The sequence below is a fragment of the Macrotis lagotis genome, chromosome X (genome assembly GCF_037893015.1).
Source record: "Macrotis lagotis isolate mMagLag1 chromosome X, bilby.v1.9.chrom.fasta, whole genome shotgun sequence".
Lineage (NCBI taxonomy): Eukaryota > Metazoa > Chordata > Mammalia > Peramelemorphia > Peramelidae > Macrotis > Macrotis lagotis.
The window spans coordinates 410,756,258-410,777,186 of record NC_133666.1 but is presented as its reverse complement, the minus strand read 5'-3'; the positions used below and the strand labels follow the sequence as shown (position 1 = coordinate 410,777,186).

At 32.9% G+C, this 20,929-nt stretch overlaps 1 protein-coding gene across 1 annotated transcript in view; it reads right to left on the bottom strand.

Annotated features, from left to right (window-relative positions):
• The window catches only part of ARFGEF1 (ARF guanine nucleotide exchange factor 1), a 161,964-nt gene that overhangs the window by 44,882 nt on the left and 96,153 nt on the right, over positions 1 to 20,929 (bottom strand). The window contains exons 18-25 of the mRNA XM_074203275.1: positions 13,819 to 13,990; positions 11,126 to 11,277; positions 9,183 to 9,311; positions 8,562 to 8,720; positions 8,172 to 8,322; positions 4,008 to 4,098; positions 1,941 to 1,981; positions 1,675 to 1,844 (exon numbers count right to left, since the gene is read on the bottom strand). Coding sequence (XP_074059376.1) covers positions 1,675 to 1,844; positions 1,941 to 1,981; positions 4,008 to 4,098; positions 8,172 to 8,322; positions 8,562 to 8,720; positions 9,183 to 9,311; positions 11,126 to 11,277; positions 13,819 to 13,990 — 1,065 coding nt within the window. The remainder of the gene's footprint in view (positions 1 to 1,674; positions 1,845 to 1,940; positions 1,982 to 4,007; positions 4,099 to 8,171; positions 8,323 to 8,561; positions 8,721 to 9,182; positions 9,312 to 11,125; positions 11,278 to 13,818; positions 13,991 to 20,929) is intronic.

Here is a 20,929-nt window from a genome sequence, read left to right as displayed (position 1 = left end):
GTGCCTTTCCTCTATAGATTATTTATTTCCTATTTATTCTGAATATAGCTTTCTAGCACAAGTTGTTCATAAATTGTTTCATTCCCTTAGATTAAAAGCTCCTTGAGGGTAGAGATTCTCTTTTGCCTTTCTTTGTATTTCTAGCACTTAATACAGCTTCTGGCACATAGAAGGCATTTAATAAATGTTTGTTGACATTTTAATATATTTCCTGGAACAAAAATTAAATGCAAGAAGTGATTTTTCATTCTTTATACAGAACATCTATCTACAAGTAGATGATTGATTAATCCTTGCTGTCTGACTACTGGCTTCTAAAGTTTTTCCCAGCTTTATACCTATCTGTCTGTCATGTCTTACTGAGCAGCACTTCCCTTTCCATTCTGCAGTTCTGCCAAACTATCCTTTTCTGTTTTTCACAAAAGGATTCCGACTTGTACTATTATTCTAATGAAGGAAAGAATTAACAACTAAAAGTATATACTGATGGCTGTCTTGCATCCAGTCCAGGAATGTATTCATTCCATACTTCCACTTCAAGAAAATCTTCCTTTAAGAAACAGTTCAAACATACCTTTTACATAAAGTCTTTCTTAATTCCTCTAAATGATATCATTTTCCCTTGTTCAGTTCTGTCCACCTCTTTGTGACCCCTTTTGGGCAGATAACTGGAATGGTTTGAAATGTTCTTTTCTAGATCATGTTACAGATGAAGAAACTGAGGCAAACAGGGTTAAGTGACTTGACCAGGTTCATAATCCCCACTGGTCAGATATGACCAATGGGAGTCTTCCTGACTCCAGGCCTGGCACTCTATTCACTGTGCCAACTAATAGGCATTTTCCCTTTCTCACTACCTTCTATTTAACCACACTGTCCATATCTGTATTTATTTTGAATGTAATTTTACATTTTTTGTGTGTATGTATATATTTACACATATTTTCTCCTCAGTTATACATATATGCACATACACAGACTCACTTTCTCTCTCTCTCTCTCTTTCTCTCTCTCTCTCTCTCTCTCTCTCTCTCTCCCCTAATAAGAATACCTGCTTGTTCAGAGCAGCAGGAATTGGTCCATTCTTTGTATTTACAAACCCAGTATGTAGCACAATGCCTAACATATAGCAGGTACTTAATGACTATTTGTTGTTTGATTGAATAAATGAATATAGACATGGTTCATTTCCTTGTTGGTCTCTGAACAAATACTGTAAGTTGAGAGTGACAATAGTTAGTGTCTGTGGAAGGTCTAAGAATTGTTTTATTCTCAGAATCCTTTGTCCCATTTTCTATCACTTTTATCATGTAACAGGATTATGGAGGTAAAGCTGAAAGGAGCATCAGATGCTATCTATTACTACATCTTCATTTTAGAATTTAAAAAACAAACTGCTAGTAGTGGAAGCCCACAGAACCAGGGTCATTTTGTTTCATGCAATACTGTAGCCAAAAAAAAAAAAAATCACTTTATGATTTAACTTCTGGAAACTGAATATTCCTAAACTTATAGAAGTGAATGCTGCACATTCTAAAAGCCTTTAGAGTTTAGTAGAATGTCTTAAAGTCACTATTCTGTTGGTATAACATAACCTCCAAGAAATAAGTTCCTTCTATGCTACAATGAAGTAACAGAGAAATTTATGAATGAGTTTAATAATTTATCAAATACCTTATTAAAATGGTCTCCAATGACTTCCCAAATTCTAGACCACTGTAATCTTATTCTTCCCATATTATAATAAGATATTTCCACTATCTTCTGCAAACTAAACATGCGAGGATGTGTAGTAGAAAGCAATTCATCCATAGATACAGCACAAAGCCAACGGACAAAATCCACTGAAAAGCAAAAACAGAATGAAATGGTTAATTTGATCTTTAACTTTTTAGTCAAAAGGTCAATCTCTAAGTGTGACAGTAGGCTTATTTACTTACCGATAGCATTTCCATCAAGTCTTGTAGACCCTGTAAATATTCTGGTCAGAGGTCAGGAGAGTGAAGAAGGAAAAAAATCCATGATTATTTTTAAAAGCTTGGACTTTTCTGACTCTTTAATTAGATGAGAAACTAACAATTATTTTATATGAAACAAAAACATGAGTTAAGTCATTTTTCATAAATGCTTATTAGCTTTTATTCTTTATAAGATAGTCCATAACTATGAAATTCTCCCCTTTGAGAAATCACTTGTTTTTCAGTATTGTATCTGAAGCCTAGAAAAGGATCATTAGAATTTAAGGTAATTTTTCATGGATAATGGATAAAAGTCTTAAAACAAACTTATAGATAATGTCATCATAGTGAAGTCACTGAGTCTCATTTTCCTTATTGAGGAAATTATATTTTACTGAAGACATTATACTATTTTAGAGTTGTTTCAAGAAAAATGCCTTATAAATCTTAAACATATAAAATGACAAAATGAGTTTGCGGTCAATACAGAGGCAAAAATGGGGGGACCAATTATCTTTTAAGGTTTTAAATACTTCTGAAATGGTTTGGATTTACAGTCAAGCTCTAAGTTTTAACTCTGTTCACACTAAGAGAAAAATTCAATTAAAAACATTTTTATTAGAAGTACTGTCATTATTTCAAGTCTGATGGATACAAAGATGAAAAGTTCCTGCCCATAAGGAGCTTACTATCTAATGGGGAAAGGACAAATACATAATTGTGGGGATAAGATGTGGTAACAAAGAATAATGAAACAAATCAGAATGCTACAAGGGCAAAGGAATATACAAGATGTCACGATGAATTTGAAGGGATATGAAGCATTTTCGGTTGTGCAAAGATAACGGCAAGAAGTGTCACTTAAGTTAGATCTTAAAGAGGGGGGTTTCAGTAATGTGGTGATTGAAATAAATGTGTTCATATTCTAAAAAATCAGAGTTACTGTATAAGAGCAAAAGGAAGAAAACATTCAAAGAATAGCTAGTGATCTAGTTCAAATGGAATGCATAAAAGGGAAAAGGATGAAATAAAACTGGAATAAATAAGACTGGAGCCATATCATAAATGAGCCTGAATGGGGAATCATTGAAAGTTTTTGGAGTAGGGAGTGACAATAATGCATAGGAAATGCTGACGCATTAAGGTTAATTTAGTGAAAGATACATTAGAGAGGAGAAGCAGAGAGACTAATAATTTTTAAGGAAAGAGACAATAAAGTTTTGTGTAGGGGTAGGCAATGGCAGGTGGTACATATCTAGAGGAAGAGACAGAAGAGACTTGACAAGGCTTGGCAAATTATTGGAAGTGAATAAGGAGGAAGAATCAAGGATGTCAAGATTCTGAGCAGGGGTAAGGAGGATAATGGTAGTAGTCTTAAAAAAGAAGCTGGGATGAAAGGCATAATTTGGGCACAAGATGATGATTAAGTTTTGGATGCGTCCATAACATGTTCAGGAAGAACTATCTAACAATTATCCAAAAGGTAGTTAAGAACGTAGGACTGATATTCAGGAGGAGGGATTAGTAGTGCTAAACAGAATTTTATCCAGTGATGGGAATTGAAGCTAGGAGTAGATAAAACTGCTAAAAGAAAGAAGTTAAGGAGGAAAGTGAAGGACTTTTAAAACAAAATCTTCAAAGGAGAGTAGTACTAAGGCGAGAGGAAAAGAAAAAAAACGTGTATAAATGTTAACACAATGGTATAAGGATGTAAAGGGTATATCTATAGATAAAGTCAAGAAAATGCTTCTAAAGAAATAAGGTAAAAAAATACTTTATATAAGAAATGTATCTTTTTCTTTCACTTGTTTTCTTACTAAAGCTTCAATTTAAGATCCAATAATTTACTTGTTCCTACTCTTCTAAAATTAGTATAAATTACTAATCATATGTATGTACACAGCCACACTGAGACACCAATCTGGAATACTAAGTTAAAAGTAATTCTAGAAATTCCTCTAACTACCTAAATCTTATAATAACACTATTTGCTATTTTAAGTTGTTCAAATAGTGATGAACTGAAAAGGAAATGAAACGAGTATCTTACCTATCAACAGCAACAACAACACTTTGCGAGCTAGTTTCTCCAATGGATTCCTGGATACTTGCTATCTGCTTCCAGTCCACATTTCCTCCAACTACCATAAAAATAAAGTGAGAAGTCTGTTCAGCTTTTTCTGAGGAAATGAGCATAGACAATTCAGTAAAGACATAATTATAACTGATAAATGTCTAGATTAATTTTTCTTTTATATAGTTTCTACAAATATAAAAATGGTTTACAGGAGATATAAAATGTGACTATTAAGGATCATAAAATCTAAACAAATTGAAATACAAACCCAGTAATCTAATAAAAATTAGTCTCAAATTATTTAGTATATACTATATTTATTTAGAAAAGCATTTACCCAGACTCACAGGTTCAATTATCAACTTCATAAAAATGATTTCCAAGTCTGTATCTCTAACCCTGACTTCCCAGTTTAATTGTAGTCTGCTACTCCCATTAGATGTCCTATTTTCACTTAAATTTAACATATTTAAAATTGAAATTTTCACTTAAAAAAAATTTTCCCTATTTTTATAGGGAAATAGGTACCACAGTTCATACTCATAATCCTAAGATTTATTCTTGATTTCTCCTTCCTTTGACCTCATCGAGCCTCATCAAGTATAAAAAATACTAGGTGAATTAAGAAGTCATTGACTGATTTCCATTTCTACTATTGTTTGGACCCAACACTTTACATCTTAGTCTCCTTGCCTCATTTCATCCCTCTCCAACATCCTGTATTCTTATCAGATAACTCTTCTTAATAAGGTACTCTTATGTAATGCTCACTCTCTTTCTCTCTCAATTATCCCTGGGGCCTATAGATGGAATTCTAATTCAAATTTCTTATTCTTACTCTCAAGACCCCCCAAAATTTTGCACTGTTCTATCTTTTCATATTTCTCTCTTAACATTCTCTTCCATGGCTTTTTTACATCATTTTCTCATACTTTTATTTAACTTTTATAGTGCCAGCAAAATACTATGGATATAGTTAGGGAGTTTCAGAGTTGCAGAGGAAGTACCTTAAAGAACAACTAATTCAGCTCATTTCTAAATGAGAATTCTGCCCCCCTATAAAATCCCTGACAAGTAGTCATCTACCCTTTGTTTAAACACCACTAATAGGGGATGAGGAGAACCCACTTAATCCCATCCTTGAACAATTAATTATAAGGAAGTTTTTCCTTATATTATAAATTTTCCTATTTGCAATCTCTACTCATTGCAGAGGGTTATGCCCTGAAACAAAGAAAGCAGAATTTGAGCTTAAAAAAGTAATTTAATCTCGCTGGGCCTTGGTTTTCTCATCTGTAAAATGACTATTAAGGTGCTTTCAAGCTCTAGCTTTATCATCTTTGAACTCTTTCCCATAACATGGCAAGTTCCTCTTTACCATGGTCAAAACTATCCCATCTGAAAGTATGCCCAAAGAGCAACAAAACTGATCATACCCTTTGACCTAGCAATAACAAACCTAGGTCTATATCCAAAAGAAATCATAAAAAATAAGAAAAGTTCCACATGTTTAAAAATATTTATAGCAACTCTTTTTGTAATGGCAAAGGATAGGGAATTGGGGGGATGCCCATCAACTGGGGAATGGCTGAACAAGTTATAGTATATGAATGTTATGGAATACTATTGTGTTATAAGAAACCATGAATGGTCAGACTTTAGAGAAGCATGGAAAGAATTACAGGAACTGATGCTGATTGAAAGGAACAGAACCAAGAGAACACTGCATACATCAACAATATTGTGTTGATCAGCTATGATGGATGCAGCTCCTCTTAGCAGTTCAGAGATCTAGGACAACTCTAGGGGGACCTGTTATGGACATTCATTCACATCCCGAGGAGAAACAAACAATACATAGAATCTAGATGGATACTACATTTACTTTTTAAAAACTTCTTATGTTTTTTCTTCCTATCCCAGAGTTTACTTTATTTTGCCTTCATCCTAATTCCTCAAATACAAAATGTCTAATATGTAAGTATGTTTAAACACAAAAGTACATGTACAACTTTTACCAGATTCTTCATCACTGAGGGGAATGGCAGTGGTAGAAAAATGAGTAACAAATATCCAAGAGGAAGAATGTTGAAAAATTTCCATAATATGTAATTGAAAAATAAAATAACAATCAAAAAAACCAAAAACTATTCCCAAAAAGGATTTTGGAGTCATTGACTAATTTGATCCTATTATTTAGCCTTTAGTGACAAAAAGCCTACTACTGGCAGTTCTGCATTGAAATAGTCACCTGATCCTTGCAATGTTGTTCTGGGGTCCTTTTTGGGGCAGGTACTGATCTTCACTCTAGAGTTGGCTTTTCTGCCCATACTGTATTTAGTTGTGGCTGGATCAGTTTCCAGATCTCTTTGGAAGCAGTATGGCATAGGGAATAGAATTATGGACCTGAAATTAGGAGACTTTAGATTTGAAACTTGCTGCTCCCAACACATTAGTTGTGTGATCATGGGTACTGCTGAGCTCACAGGATTGTTGTGAAGAAAGTGCTTTGCAAGCCTTAAAGTTATATATAAATTCAAGCTACTATCATTATTATATTATGTAGAATACAATATTTCCTATTACATTATATAGAGAATATATTACATAGAGAATAATTGTCCTTGAAAATGTCCCTTCAAAATGTCTTATTGTTTATGAGTAATCTTCCCAAATATCCTTTGATCTATTTGTTCTGAAGTCTCAACAAAGTGTTCTTGAAGGCTAAGCAAAAAGATGAAAAAGACCAAGTATAGGGAGAAACCATGCATGTTATCCAAAAACCTAACTAAATATGAAGAGATGTATTAGTAAATTTTGGCCAAGGGAAGATGAATTTTTTCAGGCAAATCAATTACAAAGGTCATCTACTAAGGTAGATTAGAGTTTGTCCTGGTAGAAGGAGATCCTACATTGATGAAATCATAGATTCATGAACTAGACTGTTATGTCTGAAAAAGTCCATATGCTTATAGTCTGAATTAATTTGAATATCTATACTCTTTTTGGACCTCCTATGGTTGTTCTATCTACATTTTGCTAGAGCTCTGACTACCAGCTAAAACCTTCTTCTTGCTCTAGAATGGATTTTGAGTTCTCCACAAAGATGGCTTTGGATTTTCTTTCTATTCACCAAACTGCTGGCACATGACTCTTATGGTGGAATTCTTAGGTTTTACATGCCAGTTACTGTGGCTTTTAAGAATTTGAGCTCAATTTCCAAGGGCTCTCAGATCCACTTGTTTTCTTACAGCCACAAATGGATATATAGCTTACTAAGAATTATCCACTGCAAACCCAACCTTGGATCAAGAATGCAGTTTTGGTCTCTATTCCTTTGTTGAAGCAACACAAATTCCACTTGAGTTTTCTAGGATTTTTTTGGTAATGAACAATTAGGGAAAATTCCCAAGAAACAAAATTACGATTCAAAATGGTATAAAGTAAACATCCCCATATATTAAATAAGTTGCCAGACCTTAAAAACAATTTTCCCTCAGTTTCAGACCTGCTCTCTTCCATCTTGGCAACAAAATTTCTTGGGCTTCCTTCTCCCTCCTGACAGGACTCCATGTTCTTATGTAATTCAAACTGCTCGTCACTCAAATCTTTTATTCCCAACCTCTATTGTTCCTCCAGATGAAAAATGGAAAGGCCTATGTCTAGGCCTGACAGCAGCAATGGCCAGGGTTATTACCATGACTGAGAGCTGGTCTGAGTGCTTTCCCCCTTTTAAGTAATTCTCATTCATTGCACAAGAAAGATATGGCAATATTTTAAAGCTAGAGAAAATGTTTTCCCTTCCTATTTCATGATTTTTTGTAATTTGTAATTTGTAATTTCTCTTACACAAAATGACTAATATGTAAATAAGTTAAACGCAAATCTATGTGTACAACTTTTACCAGACTGTCTGCCACCATGGCAAGGGGGGCAGGAAGGGAGAGTGGTAAAAAAAATGTGTAACTCATAAATTTGTAAATGGATCAGTGTTGAAAAACTATGATAGCAGGTAACTGGAAAAATAAAATGAAATTTCAGTAAATAAAAAAGCCATGGAAAGTAAATCTTACTAGAAAATGAAAAACACATTTCAATTTCATAAAAATACCCAAAAACTAGTTAGAAAATTCTTACCAAGTCCCAAACCCACAAACTCATCTGGAGCCTGATCCTTTGTTCCACTGAAAGAGCCTTCTCTGCCTCGAACAGTGCCAGAGATGTAGCGTGGTTTTACTCCAGTTCCTATTAGCTGTGCCAGTTCCAGTTGACTGATGCATTTCAGAATCTTAATAATAAACAAAGAAACAACAAACTGATTTCCTGAAAGGAGTTGAAATGGGAGTAGCAGTGATTTTTTTTAAAGGTAAATCCACACTATAAAAAACTGCAACTTTATATTACTTCATATTTATTGCAAATAAAATAAATTCCCCTCAAAGTACTTCCATTATATTCACTGTTTCTTTAACATCAGAACAACTCAAAACACAAAAATGCATTATAAATGTAACAAGCTAATTATACCTCATGCCATGAATTTCCCAAATAATTTCCATCTGTATGAGCCACTGTGATGAGGGTCTTTATTGTATCAATGTTCTTCTGTTTCATTTCAGTAATTCCTGAACTCACTGTGAGCAAAGTGAATCTTGCTAGTGCCTGGACATATGCATCTCTTTCAAGCTTTGGGTGACAGAAAGAAAAAATAAGGAAAGACCACTATTTAGCTTAATGAAAAAAATAACCTCTAAGATTAAGTGGATACAACTATGTATGTGTGTAAAGGAATATATGTACATATTCATACAAGTGTTTTAAGATTATATATATATGCACATATATATATTTGATACAGGAATAAAAGTATAACTTTAAAACAAGACATAGAGTGCTTGTTTCTAACACAGGAAAGCTATGTTCACACACAAATTATGAAGTGACAAATTTGAAAACAATGTAAATGTTAAAATTTTTGACACATTTAAATAAAATATTCATATCATGTAGGCAGTAAATACTTAGAAAACATTTCAAATAAGATAGATAAAGAAGAAGTTTTGAATTTAAATGCTACATTAATGATAAATATTGTTTTTCAGGCCAAAAAACATAAAAAAAGTATAAAGCCCCCAAATATTCTGTTACCTGAATGCTGAAAATGCAAGCAATTCTGATTGCGCATCGTATTCCTTCCAGACAAAGAGAAGCTACTTCAGTGTCATCACAATCTTGTAGGCCCACACTAAATGCAGCCAAAAAAGGTGTCCAAGCCAACTAGAAAAATTAAAAAGTATAATATATTTTGAGAATTTAATCTGTATATATACACACACACACACACACACACACACACACACACACACACATATATATATATATATATATATATCCATTACTATATGATGGAAATACACTGATTTTCATAAAAATATCTTAGGAACTCTAAAATGAATTCTGAATAAAAGAAAATAAAAATTTTAAATTTAGACACTATATTAGGAAAATGAAATTCAAGACAAAATGAGTTCTGACAGGCTGTTTCAGAAAATTAGGGGGTAAAGTCAGAGGTAGAAGGGTTAAGAAATCTATTTTCAAGACTAGTGAGTGAAGTACTTAAACATTTTAATTATAACAGCTAAAAAAATTAACTCCAAGCAAAACATTAATGGCTGATGTACAAAGAAGTAAAATCTTTTCTAACAAATGACTGCCCATACCTCCAAAGTATCACATTGATTTTTTCATCTCCTACAAATCCCAAATGTCCAAGTATTAGTTTTATGTCTTTCAATCATTTTGTACTTTTAGTTCCTACATTATCTTCTTCCTCTTAAACTTGCTCCCTGAATAAAATTTTGTTCTTGTTCCCTCATATATTGAAAAAATTAACTTAGAAAAGATCAAATCTACCATAAGATCAGTGAAAGTCAACAGAGAATTTTAGTCTAGAAGTGGGAAACAAGTGCTTAGAATTCAAGTATATCTCCACTTCATTTTTGTGTAATAGTTTGCATTTATATAATGCTTTAAAGAGAAATGGTTTTTATTTTGCTTTGTTTTCTAAATCACAATAGCCCTATATGGTAAGCAGATCTTATTGTCTTTATTTTAGAGAAGAGGACACAAAAGCTCAGAAGATCTGTGACTTGCCCAGGATAATATAGATGAGTTTTATCAGGTGAGAATCAAACCTAACCTAAGGATTATGATTCTAAAGTCAATGCTTCCTCCACTACAGGTAGGTAAAAGAAGAAAAGTTAAGTATTTGATTCTAATTACTAACGTAAGACAGTTTGCTGAATGAAAATGTTAAAGTTCATGGGAATAAAAATAAGAACAGACATTTAAAAGGTACTTTGATCATATATATGTTCTCATTTGATTCTCAAAACAAGCCTGTGGAATAGATAGTAGTATCCCCATTGGAAGAGTTTAGAGACATTAAGTGATCTGCTCTGTCACACAGTTATTTAATAAGGGTTGGAAGCAGAATCCAAGTCTAACACTTTCCATTAGGCCATAGTTGCCTCACTGTCTGAAGAGAAAGCTCTTTAAATGATGCCTAAGAAAAATTGGCAAAGTGAGAAGGTAAACCACTTTGAAGGAGCCCATAAGAAAGTATAAAGTAAAGATTCCTGTCATGGGGTATTCAGTAGCAGAAATTTTCATAGAAAATAAGAATATACTTTTAGGATAATGATCAAAGGTTTCTCCAATTGAAGGTACTTAACCATTTATGTGTTAAAGTTAACTGGTTTTTTTTTTTTTACTGAAAGAATTTTTGAAAAAAACATATTCCTTTCCTTAGGTACCAAGGAATTCCTAAACTTGGACAAAAAAAATAATCCAAGAAAGAAGGCATAAAAATAAACAAAAACTTCCTTTAAGAAAACAAAGGATGTAAAGGGTTTATCTAAGTTGTAGAATATGGGACAAAAATATAAGTGAAAGAAAATACATTCTGAATCACTAGTCTATTAACTACTGTCTACCAAGTGCCAATTTATTCATTATTCCAGATTACCAATCAAAGCATTAAAATAACATAAAAATGTATCTTATTACCAAAAATCACTAGCAATTCTCACCTTGAACATAGGTCTCACATGTTCCAGATGAGTTGCACTGGTAAAAGGTGCCTGAACGTGGCTTACTGCTTCCATGAGAGCTTTAGCTGTCTTAGCCATTTGTTCCATTTCTAAATTATACAGAAGTCTTCTCTGCTTTTCACTGGCTACATCTGCAAAAATAGTATTTTGCATATGAATAGTTAATTCTGATAAATCAAAAAGAAGTCTTTTAACTAGTTACCATTTTATTTACAATGTAAAAAGTAATAGTTACTAGTAAACAAAGTATCAGTTTAAAGGGAAAAGTCCGAGGATGGGAATCAAGAATAGCAAGTGAAGCTTAGGAGCAAAGAAGATTCAATTGATATGTCAAGGAAAATCATCTTCCCATATCAAATATGCTTGCTGTTTAGTGGGGGAGTCAAGAAATTGATAATAACAAAAGCATTTCAAAGATTTAGGTGTCTCAGTGAATCACTATAGCCTTCTTGCCTAAGGTTCTGAGTTTGATTCCACTCAGGTAATAGTTTAGGCAAGGGAAGAGCCAAAAGGAAGAATATGAAAAAGTAAAGTATGATAATCTGTCTTTGTGAGTAAGAAACAGGTTGAAAGAAATAAAAGCTAATGGCCAATCAAGTTCACCATTTTTTCTTTGGCTTAGTATCTCCAAATGAATTCAAATTACTTGTTCTTGAATTCCGAGTCATTAAATTAATTCCCTATTTCTATCACCTTCACTATCCTTTTCTAATTATGTTCCCTGGACATCAATGTAACAATACATCTTTTGGAAAACACAAAAAAGTGACTAGAAAGTATATTCTTGAGATTTTTATTGCTTTTTTCCATATTTTTAGTCTCTGAATAGAATTTTAAGTACTGAGATCAAATAAGCATTATTACATCTATAAAACAAGTTAGAATTTTCTAGATCACTTATTTTATATCATTTCACCTCTGTTTGAGGAAAGCTTAAAAAAAGATATGAAAAATCATTTTCTAATCCCACTCTGAACCTCTTACAAGTATTAAAGCAACTTTGAAGCTCCCACAATATATAACAGAACTGTAAAACTGTCAATACGTTCATGACGGAAGATGAAAAATTCTGTTCTTGGAATCTGTGGAAAGTTTACAACAAAAAAGAAAACAAAAACAAACAAAAAAAGAAGATAGGGACTGCCCAGATGAAAGGTGTGAAGTGTCAAATGTTTAGTCAGCTTTTAGTTTCAATAGTGCATGGAGAGATTAGAAATACAAATTAACTTTTATGCTTATAATTCAGTAAGAATGATTCTTTAAGGGGCAGCTAGGTGGCACAGTGGATAAAGCACCGGCCCTGGAGTCAGGAGTACCTGGGTTCAAATCCGGTCTCAGACACCTAATAATTTCCTAGCTGTGTGGCCTTGGGCAAGCCATTTAACCCCACTGCCTTGCAAAAAAAAAAAAAAACAAAAACCAAAACCAAAACAAAAACCAAAAAAAAAACCTAAAAAAAAAGAATGATTCTTTAAGAGCTGATTATAGTTAAACAAAATTGTATTGATAAGAAAATTTCATGGGGAGTTTATAATGAATCCACAGTAATCTCTTTTGCTTTGAAGTACTCTGCTGAGATGGTCCTGTTTAGAAATTTGGAAATCACTTTATTATCTTTCTGCAGGGCAGCCTCCTGTACCTTGCACTGGATTTTCTGGCTCAATGACCAACTCATTGGTTGCTTTGACCAGAGGCCTCATGGTGCAGAACTGCCTGGTTCTCTTCAATCTCACTCCTTTTGGCCATGTCCGGCACCTCACACAGTCTCAGACCCAGGTGCTTGCTTTTCATATCATCCTTTCCAGCACAGGCATATTCCATTTAATAGTCTGGACCCTTCCTACTTTTCCAAATTTCTTTGCACCCATAGTAACACTCTGAGATCAAGTGACAATGGTTTTTGTGCTGTTACTGACACATGATGGTCACTCTCCTGACAGGGCACTTTTACTGGCTGCCCCCTGAATCTGAACCCTCTACTTTCCTCACCTCGGTCCCCAAGCCTTCTTAAACTAATGTCTTGATCCCATTTAATCTTGGTGCCTTCCCCCTGAGATTATCCCTGCTGATTCTGGCTAGATCTTGCTTGTCACAATTACTTGCATGTTGTCTCTACCGCATCAAACTGTAAAGTCTTTGAGAACAGCCTATTTGGGGTCCTCCTTAGTATCCCCAGTGCTTAGCACAGTGCCTGAAACTAGCAGAAAATTCATAATGGGAGATGATAGGCTGACCTACCATGCCTAGAGCAGGGATTATCACATGACTGCCTTCTGAAAAAGGTTTTGACATGTTTAAATTTAATTTAAAAGTATAAAGAACCATTTTTTGCTATCTGTTTGGCCCCTCCTACCATAATTTTTTGCTCCCTGGTCTAAAGCAGAAGCTACAATTCCAAGTGTAACATGTTGATGAAGTTCAGGCCCCTCAGTAAACCAAGCTAATCTTGTCTATTCTCTATATCAAGTTTTCTCCCATACATAGCAATGCTCTGTGTGATCTGGTCCCAACATCAACCTGACCTCAGGATTGTTACATAATTGTTAAATAGCTACCATGTCATGCAATTATTCGAGATAATATGCCATAGATTAAGAGAGAAATAATACATTTTATATATAATGAAGAATCTTTTTTTGAACTGACAATCAATATTTGGCTAATTTACTTACTCTGCTTACTTGACTTTGTAGGTATTGCTAGTTCTTTTGTTTCTTTCATTGATATCTTCTTTCCAGCTATTTCATTATAGATAGCTGACAGATATTCTTCAGGAAGATCTTTACTGTCATTGATACCTCTATTCATTTTAATGTACTGTTCCTTTGTCATTTTATTCTTTACCTAAATGTGAAAAAGTCAAAAATAAGGAAAATTGAGATAGGAAAATTGCATTTATTTTGTAGAGTTCAAATATAATCAATCAATAGATTCTGAATACTTTTGTAGACATGAAAGATAAATTATCCAATCATACATCCATAAGAAATGAAAAAAGAGAAAAAAGAATAATTTGTGTGTATAGAAAGATTAAACAGAAATAGATCTACTTATTTATCACTTTATAATTTATGATGTGTTTTTGTTACAACAGCAAGATAAGTAGTAAAAGTTTTACTCCCATTTTACAAATAAGGGAACTGAGGCATATGGAGGTTAGGTAATAAGTGTCAGAACCAATGCTCAGATCCGAGTCTTCCACTAAACCACACTGTTTGACTACTTGTTAAACGAGGTATAAGACAAATCTAATGAGTTTGGAAAGATATGTACTGCCCTACACTAGGTCTGATACTAAGCTATGTAAAACATGTATAGGGAGACTGGGATAAAGAAAGAAAGGAAATGGTCCTCAAGGACATCTGAGAATTCTATTCAAAATTCTTATAAATATTAAATTAGAGTCACTTAAGAGAAGGATAAAAGATGGCTTAATCTTTGCTCCAAAAGAACACAAAGAGGTTAAAAGTATACATGTTATGGAAGCAAAGATGACAATATCTGAAATGTAAGGAAAAGAAAAATACTGAAAGGACAATTAAGTGTCATTAGGTGACTTGGGCAGGGTATCCTGTGAAATTTTTCTCCTACTTAAAGGTATCCTAAATAAAAAGGACCTAATGCATACCTGGATAAAGTTTTGGAACCAAAGTTAGGAGGCTGTAAGATGGTAGCCCCACCAACCATACTTGAGAACCCAGCACAGCCAAAAACCCAGATGACTCCGATGGACAATGACTTAGGAGTCCTAGTATAAACTACATACATTGCAGGGAAAAAAGCAAAATGCATTATTAACTCAGAAACAAAGAATTTAAAATGTAGGATATATTAGGATTTGTCCTAATTTACAACAATGGTGGAAGTGAAAGAAAAGTAAGATATTATCATCTGTCTTACTTTCTCTTAAGTATACTTCCTCTCAGAATAATTTCTAAAAATCTAAAAGGGAAACCTATTCTTTAGGCAGATCACATATTGGGAAAAAAAATATAGAGAGATGAAAGAAAAGAAGTTTGCATGTAACTACCAAACAAAATGCTGAATGTGCAAGAAGAGCCTAGTAAATATTTGAACAAAATACAAACAGTGGTGAAAGGATACACAACAAAAGCAAAGATTTTGAATTTTTAACTTCTTTAATAAAGATGGTAAATAGTCTCATTAAAGATAAATTTACATGAGAGGTCCTTTAAGGCAATCATGCACTGAAAAACATCTTCCCAAATGTAAAAAGTTAAAAACAAAAAACAGAAAAAAAGAAAAAAACATTTTTATTCAAGTTCTGTTTTACTCGTTGCAAAGAAATGATTCTAACAAATCAGAGAAAAAGGAGAGAGGAAGGGGCAGCTAGGTGGCACAGTGGATAGAGCACAGGCCCTGGAGTCAGGAGAACCTGAGTTCAAATCTCACCTCAGACATTTAATAATTACCTAGCTGTGTGGCCTTAGGCTAGCCACTTAACCCCACTGCCTTGCAAAAACCTTTAAAAAGAAAAAGGAGTAATTTTAGCAGTAACTAAGGAGAAACTATTTATAATATAAGCATGTATAATTTTTAAAAATTACTATATTCACAACAGGACAAGGGAGCAGAAAAATTTAGTACTCTTAATTCTGAAAGACATTCTTTACATTATAAAGAAAAACTGATGGAGTGGGGAAGGGGAAAATCAAGAAAACAAGTTGTCCTTAATGTTTTGATGAAAACTAAAAAATAGTCTATCTAGATAACAAAAATAAAATAGAAAATATTTAAAGAAGCAACAAGATTAGGAAGGATCACAGTCATTCCCGGAAATTCCTAAAATCTGGTGTAAAGTGTTCCTATCATGAAGAAAGTACATTTCCTTTTTGTAAATCTAAATTACTTTAGAGAATCTGAAGGAATAGTATGTGTGTGTGTGGGGAAGGGTAAAAAAAGTGGGAGAACGAAAAGGAAAAATGGCTATATGTGGCCTTCGTTTCTGGATCCCCAAGATCTCAAAATAAGTTTGTACAATGTTACACCCAAAACAGATTGGCTACTACTGAGAATAAATGAAGACCAAAAATAAAGCTTGGCTAAAATAGCAATCAAATAAATATATATTAACTATAATCACACAATATAATAGTATTCTGACTTTGAACATGTTCAGAGAAAAAGGAACATTTGAAAATGAATAATTAATTTATTAGAATTTATCTAAATTTCAAATCTGAACTAAGAAAGTAATTTATTTACTAAGACTGAAATAAATACTTATGTGCAAAATGAAAACCATTGTAGTAGAAAAGACAAAATGGAATGCTATATAAAGAAGCTGAAAGTAATTCCTTTAGAATATCTAAATTGATTTTTTAAATCACAACTTAATAAAAAATTAAATTATTTGATAGTTTTTGAAGAAAATAGAAACATAAATTTATAAGACAGTTACAGAGGAAAATCACTTGAGAACTACTTTTAAGAACTTTGAGAAGCTGTTGAATTTCTCAACATATTTCTACTATATATGAGAAGATAATAATTTTATAAAGTCAGCTCTCATAACAGTTTTCAATGCTAAATACTAATGGAGAAAATAACGGGACTTAATTCCTTATAATAATTTTCACGTAATTAAAAAAGAATGCAAATCAGAAAACACAACCATACTCTCTAATTCCCAAAGACTATGAGAGTTCAAATGGTACAAATGGCAACAAGACAGTAGATAGAAGAGGTCACTGAGTATCACTGAATTTTCTTCTTTTTTTATAGTCAAAAACTATTTTACTGAAGAGGATAGTGTCATCTTTAAGTATGAAGGAAAAAAATAGTTCCTACTACAGTGAACTGATCCCTCACTGTCAATTAATCGTTTCTATAGAACTTTAAGGTTTCAAAGTGCTTCACATGTATTTTATGTTAATGTCAAATCTGGTTGTTCATGATAGTATAAAGTATGTGGAAACAATTATGCTAAAATGTTTATAAGTATTTTAAACATTTCCACAGAATTTTTTTAGTAGAACATTTATATTTATATGCAAGCACATAAGGCAATCTAAAACATGTTAGACATATAAAATAAGAATACAATAAAAAAGAGCATGCTAAAAATATCAGTTAATGCTAAAAATATCACAGTTAAAAAACTTCCATTAAGCTTCAAGTAGAATCTATGCCCAAAACTTGACCTAATACTATCATTATTTAGCTTTTATTATTGAGCAATGTTTTGTTTTGCTTTTAAATGAAAAAGTAAACAAAGGCACACATATCTATAAAATCAAAAGCCAAGATAAAAACAACAACTACTACATAATCTTTACCATAAGGGTATTAGGAAATAAATTTCAATCTATGAATTTCACTAGAAAAAATAGAAGTCAAGAAGATCTGTAATCAAAACTGGAAAAAATAACTATATAAAACCTCATTGGACAGAACGATGAAAGCTTAAGAGTGTATAAATTCCTTGATCATCTCCAGTCCAGCTTTGTTTATCCAGTGACAGGTTACTTTATTCCTTACAAAAAAAGCTTATTATATTTTTTAACCATTCTAATTATTGAAATTTTCCTGCATATTTATCTAAAATTTGTCTTCCTCAAAGTTTCAGGCAAATTCAAGATGGTAAACTGTATTCTAGTATGTGGTAGGTACCAAAGCCCACATTATGTCCAAATAAATTTCTGGGAAATGCATAAATCTCAAATCTAGGCATTCATGTATATTAAATAAAAGACTACAATATGTATGCATCTCTTTTCATTTTTGAGGTATATAAAGAAAATTTAAATACAAAAAGAAATGGAGAACATCACTTTGAATAAGTGATTTTGGAGAAGCTTTGAGAAAATAAAAGAAAATAACCATGGAATATGAAGACATTAGAGATGTGAGGCATAATCTTGAAGGGAAGAATCAATGTACAAAAAAGTACTAGGGGCAGCTAGGTGTCCCAGTGGATAAAGCACCGGCCTGGAGTCAGGAGTACCTGGGTTCAAATCTGGTCTCAGATACTTAATAATTACCGAGCTGTGTGGCCTTGGGCAAGCCACTTAACCCCCTTTGCCTTGCAAAAAAAAACAAACCTAAAAAAAAAGTACTAAGTGATATCAGCTTGAAAATCACTAATACATAAATACAATGGAATTATCTGATGGAATATTATGACTTGCTAGATGATATAACAGAGAGAGCACTGGGTCTGGAGTTCAGACACTTAATAGCTGCATGACTCATAGTAAGTCACTGAACCTCTGTCTGTCTCATTTTCTCACTTATAAAATGGGGATTATAATAGCACCTACCATCATCGATGATTATTAGGATAAAATCAAGACAATATTTTTAAAGAATTTTGCAAACTCTAAAGGGCTATGTAAATTTAAACTATCATTAGTAGCTATATTTGCCATTTACTCAATTTCCTCTCATTTTTTGTAAAATGACTAATTGACCTAGTTAACATCTAAAATCATTTGAGGGTCTAATATTGTTTTTTATTTTGGTGGAAAAACCTACAAAGATCATAATAAATGAATTTTTCTTTTAGTATATACAAGGTTCTGAACATTTCATTGACCTTGTGTGTGTGTGTGAGGGGGAATGGGTGTGGATGTGTAATGCACATGAATGTACTGGGCTTACTGATTACTTAATCTGGGAAATGTGTATTTTTTTCCCCCATTGAGAATTATTATTATTAGTTGTATCTCTCGCTTTTTTTTTTTAAGGTTTTTGCAAGGCAATGGGGTTAAGTGGCTTGCCCAAGGCCACACAGCTCGGTAATGATTAAGTGTCTGATGTCAGATTTGAACCCAGGTACTCCTGACTCCAAAGCCGGTGTTTTATCCACTATGCTGCCCCGGTTGTATCTCTTTTCAATGAATTTACATGAGGAAGATTTACAGTATCTTTTAGGGCTCAGCAAACTAAGCACAATGTGGCCTGATACTGTCTCAATAAAAAGATTTATAATTTGACTCCATGCAAAGTATCTTCCATTATATTAGCAAACACTTTAAGTAAATTTATAACTTCCTTTTTTATGACTAGCTTGTTATAGAATCTTGTGTGATTTTAACATGCGTGGAGTATACCTCATTGTTCTTATTAAAAGAAACAAATGAGGGCAGCTAGGTGGCACAGCATATAGAAAGCACTGACCCTGGATTCAGAAGTACCTGAGTTCAAATGTGGCCTCAGACACTTAATCATTACCCAGCTGTGTGACCATGGGCAAGTCACTTAAGCCCATTGCCTTAAATAAAAATAAATAAAAATAAATAAAAATAAATAATAAAATGAGCAAATGAACAGAAAAGATCTTATAGTTTCTCTCTGCTAATGATATAAGCATGAAAGACTTCAGCTATAGAAAATCACCTGTAAAAGTTTACCTGTTATAATTTCATGTTTATATTATGAATACACTTCACTGCACCACTTTTTCAAAAATTTTATAGAAATTTAAAAAAACCAAAATACTAGTCAATATTGAGATCTTTTTTGTAAAACCAATCAAATTTTTAGACATCAATTTTATACTTTTAAAATTTTATCCTCTGAAATATTTTCAGAATTGATTCCTGGATATATTTAAATAATTATATCATAAAAAGTAAACATTTCATCTGTATGCATTTGATCAGTCCATATACTTGATTAAATGTCACTTCTTCGAATACATTGGGATTAATCACTGTTATCTGAGACTGAAATATTTAAATTCAGCATTTCTGATCTCAATGATGAGAATAGGTATAGAAACAGTAGCAGATTTCCGGAGCTCTTTTTACTAGCCACATGTCAACAGGAGCAGAGATAATGCCCTGGGGGTTTAACTTTTTCAACAGTCACTGGAGTTTCAGAGAGGGCAGGGGTAGGTCAGCCCCAGTCAGGTTCCAGGTTCCCTTCACTCCCTCTCACAAGCTGTCCTGCAGTTGTTGCCTGCATATGCTGTGCCTCCCTCTATCGTTGGAATTGTGACCAAAGCAACTATACCCAGGAGTGTCAATCTATTTTTACATGGATTTACCATTCCAGGAACACAACTTATCTGAAATGACTAGCACATTGGTAATTAAGAGTTTTTATATCTATCTCAATAAAATAATTTCACTTTTTCTCACATTGTTCACAACTAATATTTTGTTACTCTTCATAAAAGAAAACATTTACAATATTTAAACATAGAGCTTCTGACTAATCTGTAAATCTTTGCTTCTTTCATTTATTAAGCAAGAATTTTATTTTCCAAAATACTTATTCAGTCATCTTCCATTTTTCCACAGATTTTTGTAATGAAGTAATTGAGTATTAAAATTATATGTTGACTTAGTTTAGGGAATTATTATAAAATTCTTAATAGAACTGCTCTAATCTGTCACCTACAGCTATTGATGCATAAGCAGAAATTATTTTTGTATAAGTCTATTTGCTTATAGTCAGCATAAGCACTGCAAAATAAGATGACCAAGAAATATCCCATGAAATGATGCATTTTGGTGCCTTTGGTTGCACAATTAAAACAAACTCTGCCAACTCCTTCACTTGCCTCTCAAAGAAGAACCTTGGAGGCATTCTTCCATTTAGCTACAACTTATTTATGTTCTCTGGCTTCATTTATAGTGAGAATGTCCATATGGACAGGATTCAGTATCTCCAGGAGCACATCAACTCACTAGAAATAGGACAAAGACCACACATCAGAGTATCAAAGTAATGTTTATCTAAGACTTAAGAACTTTACAAGTCTTTGCACCTTTTAGGCTAAGAGGACCTTTGGTAAACTAAAGATATGTGACT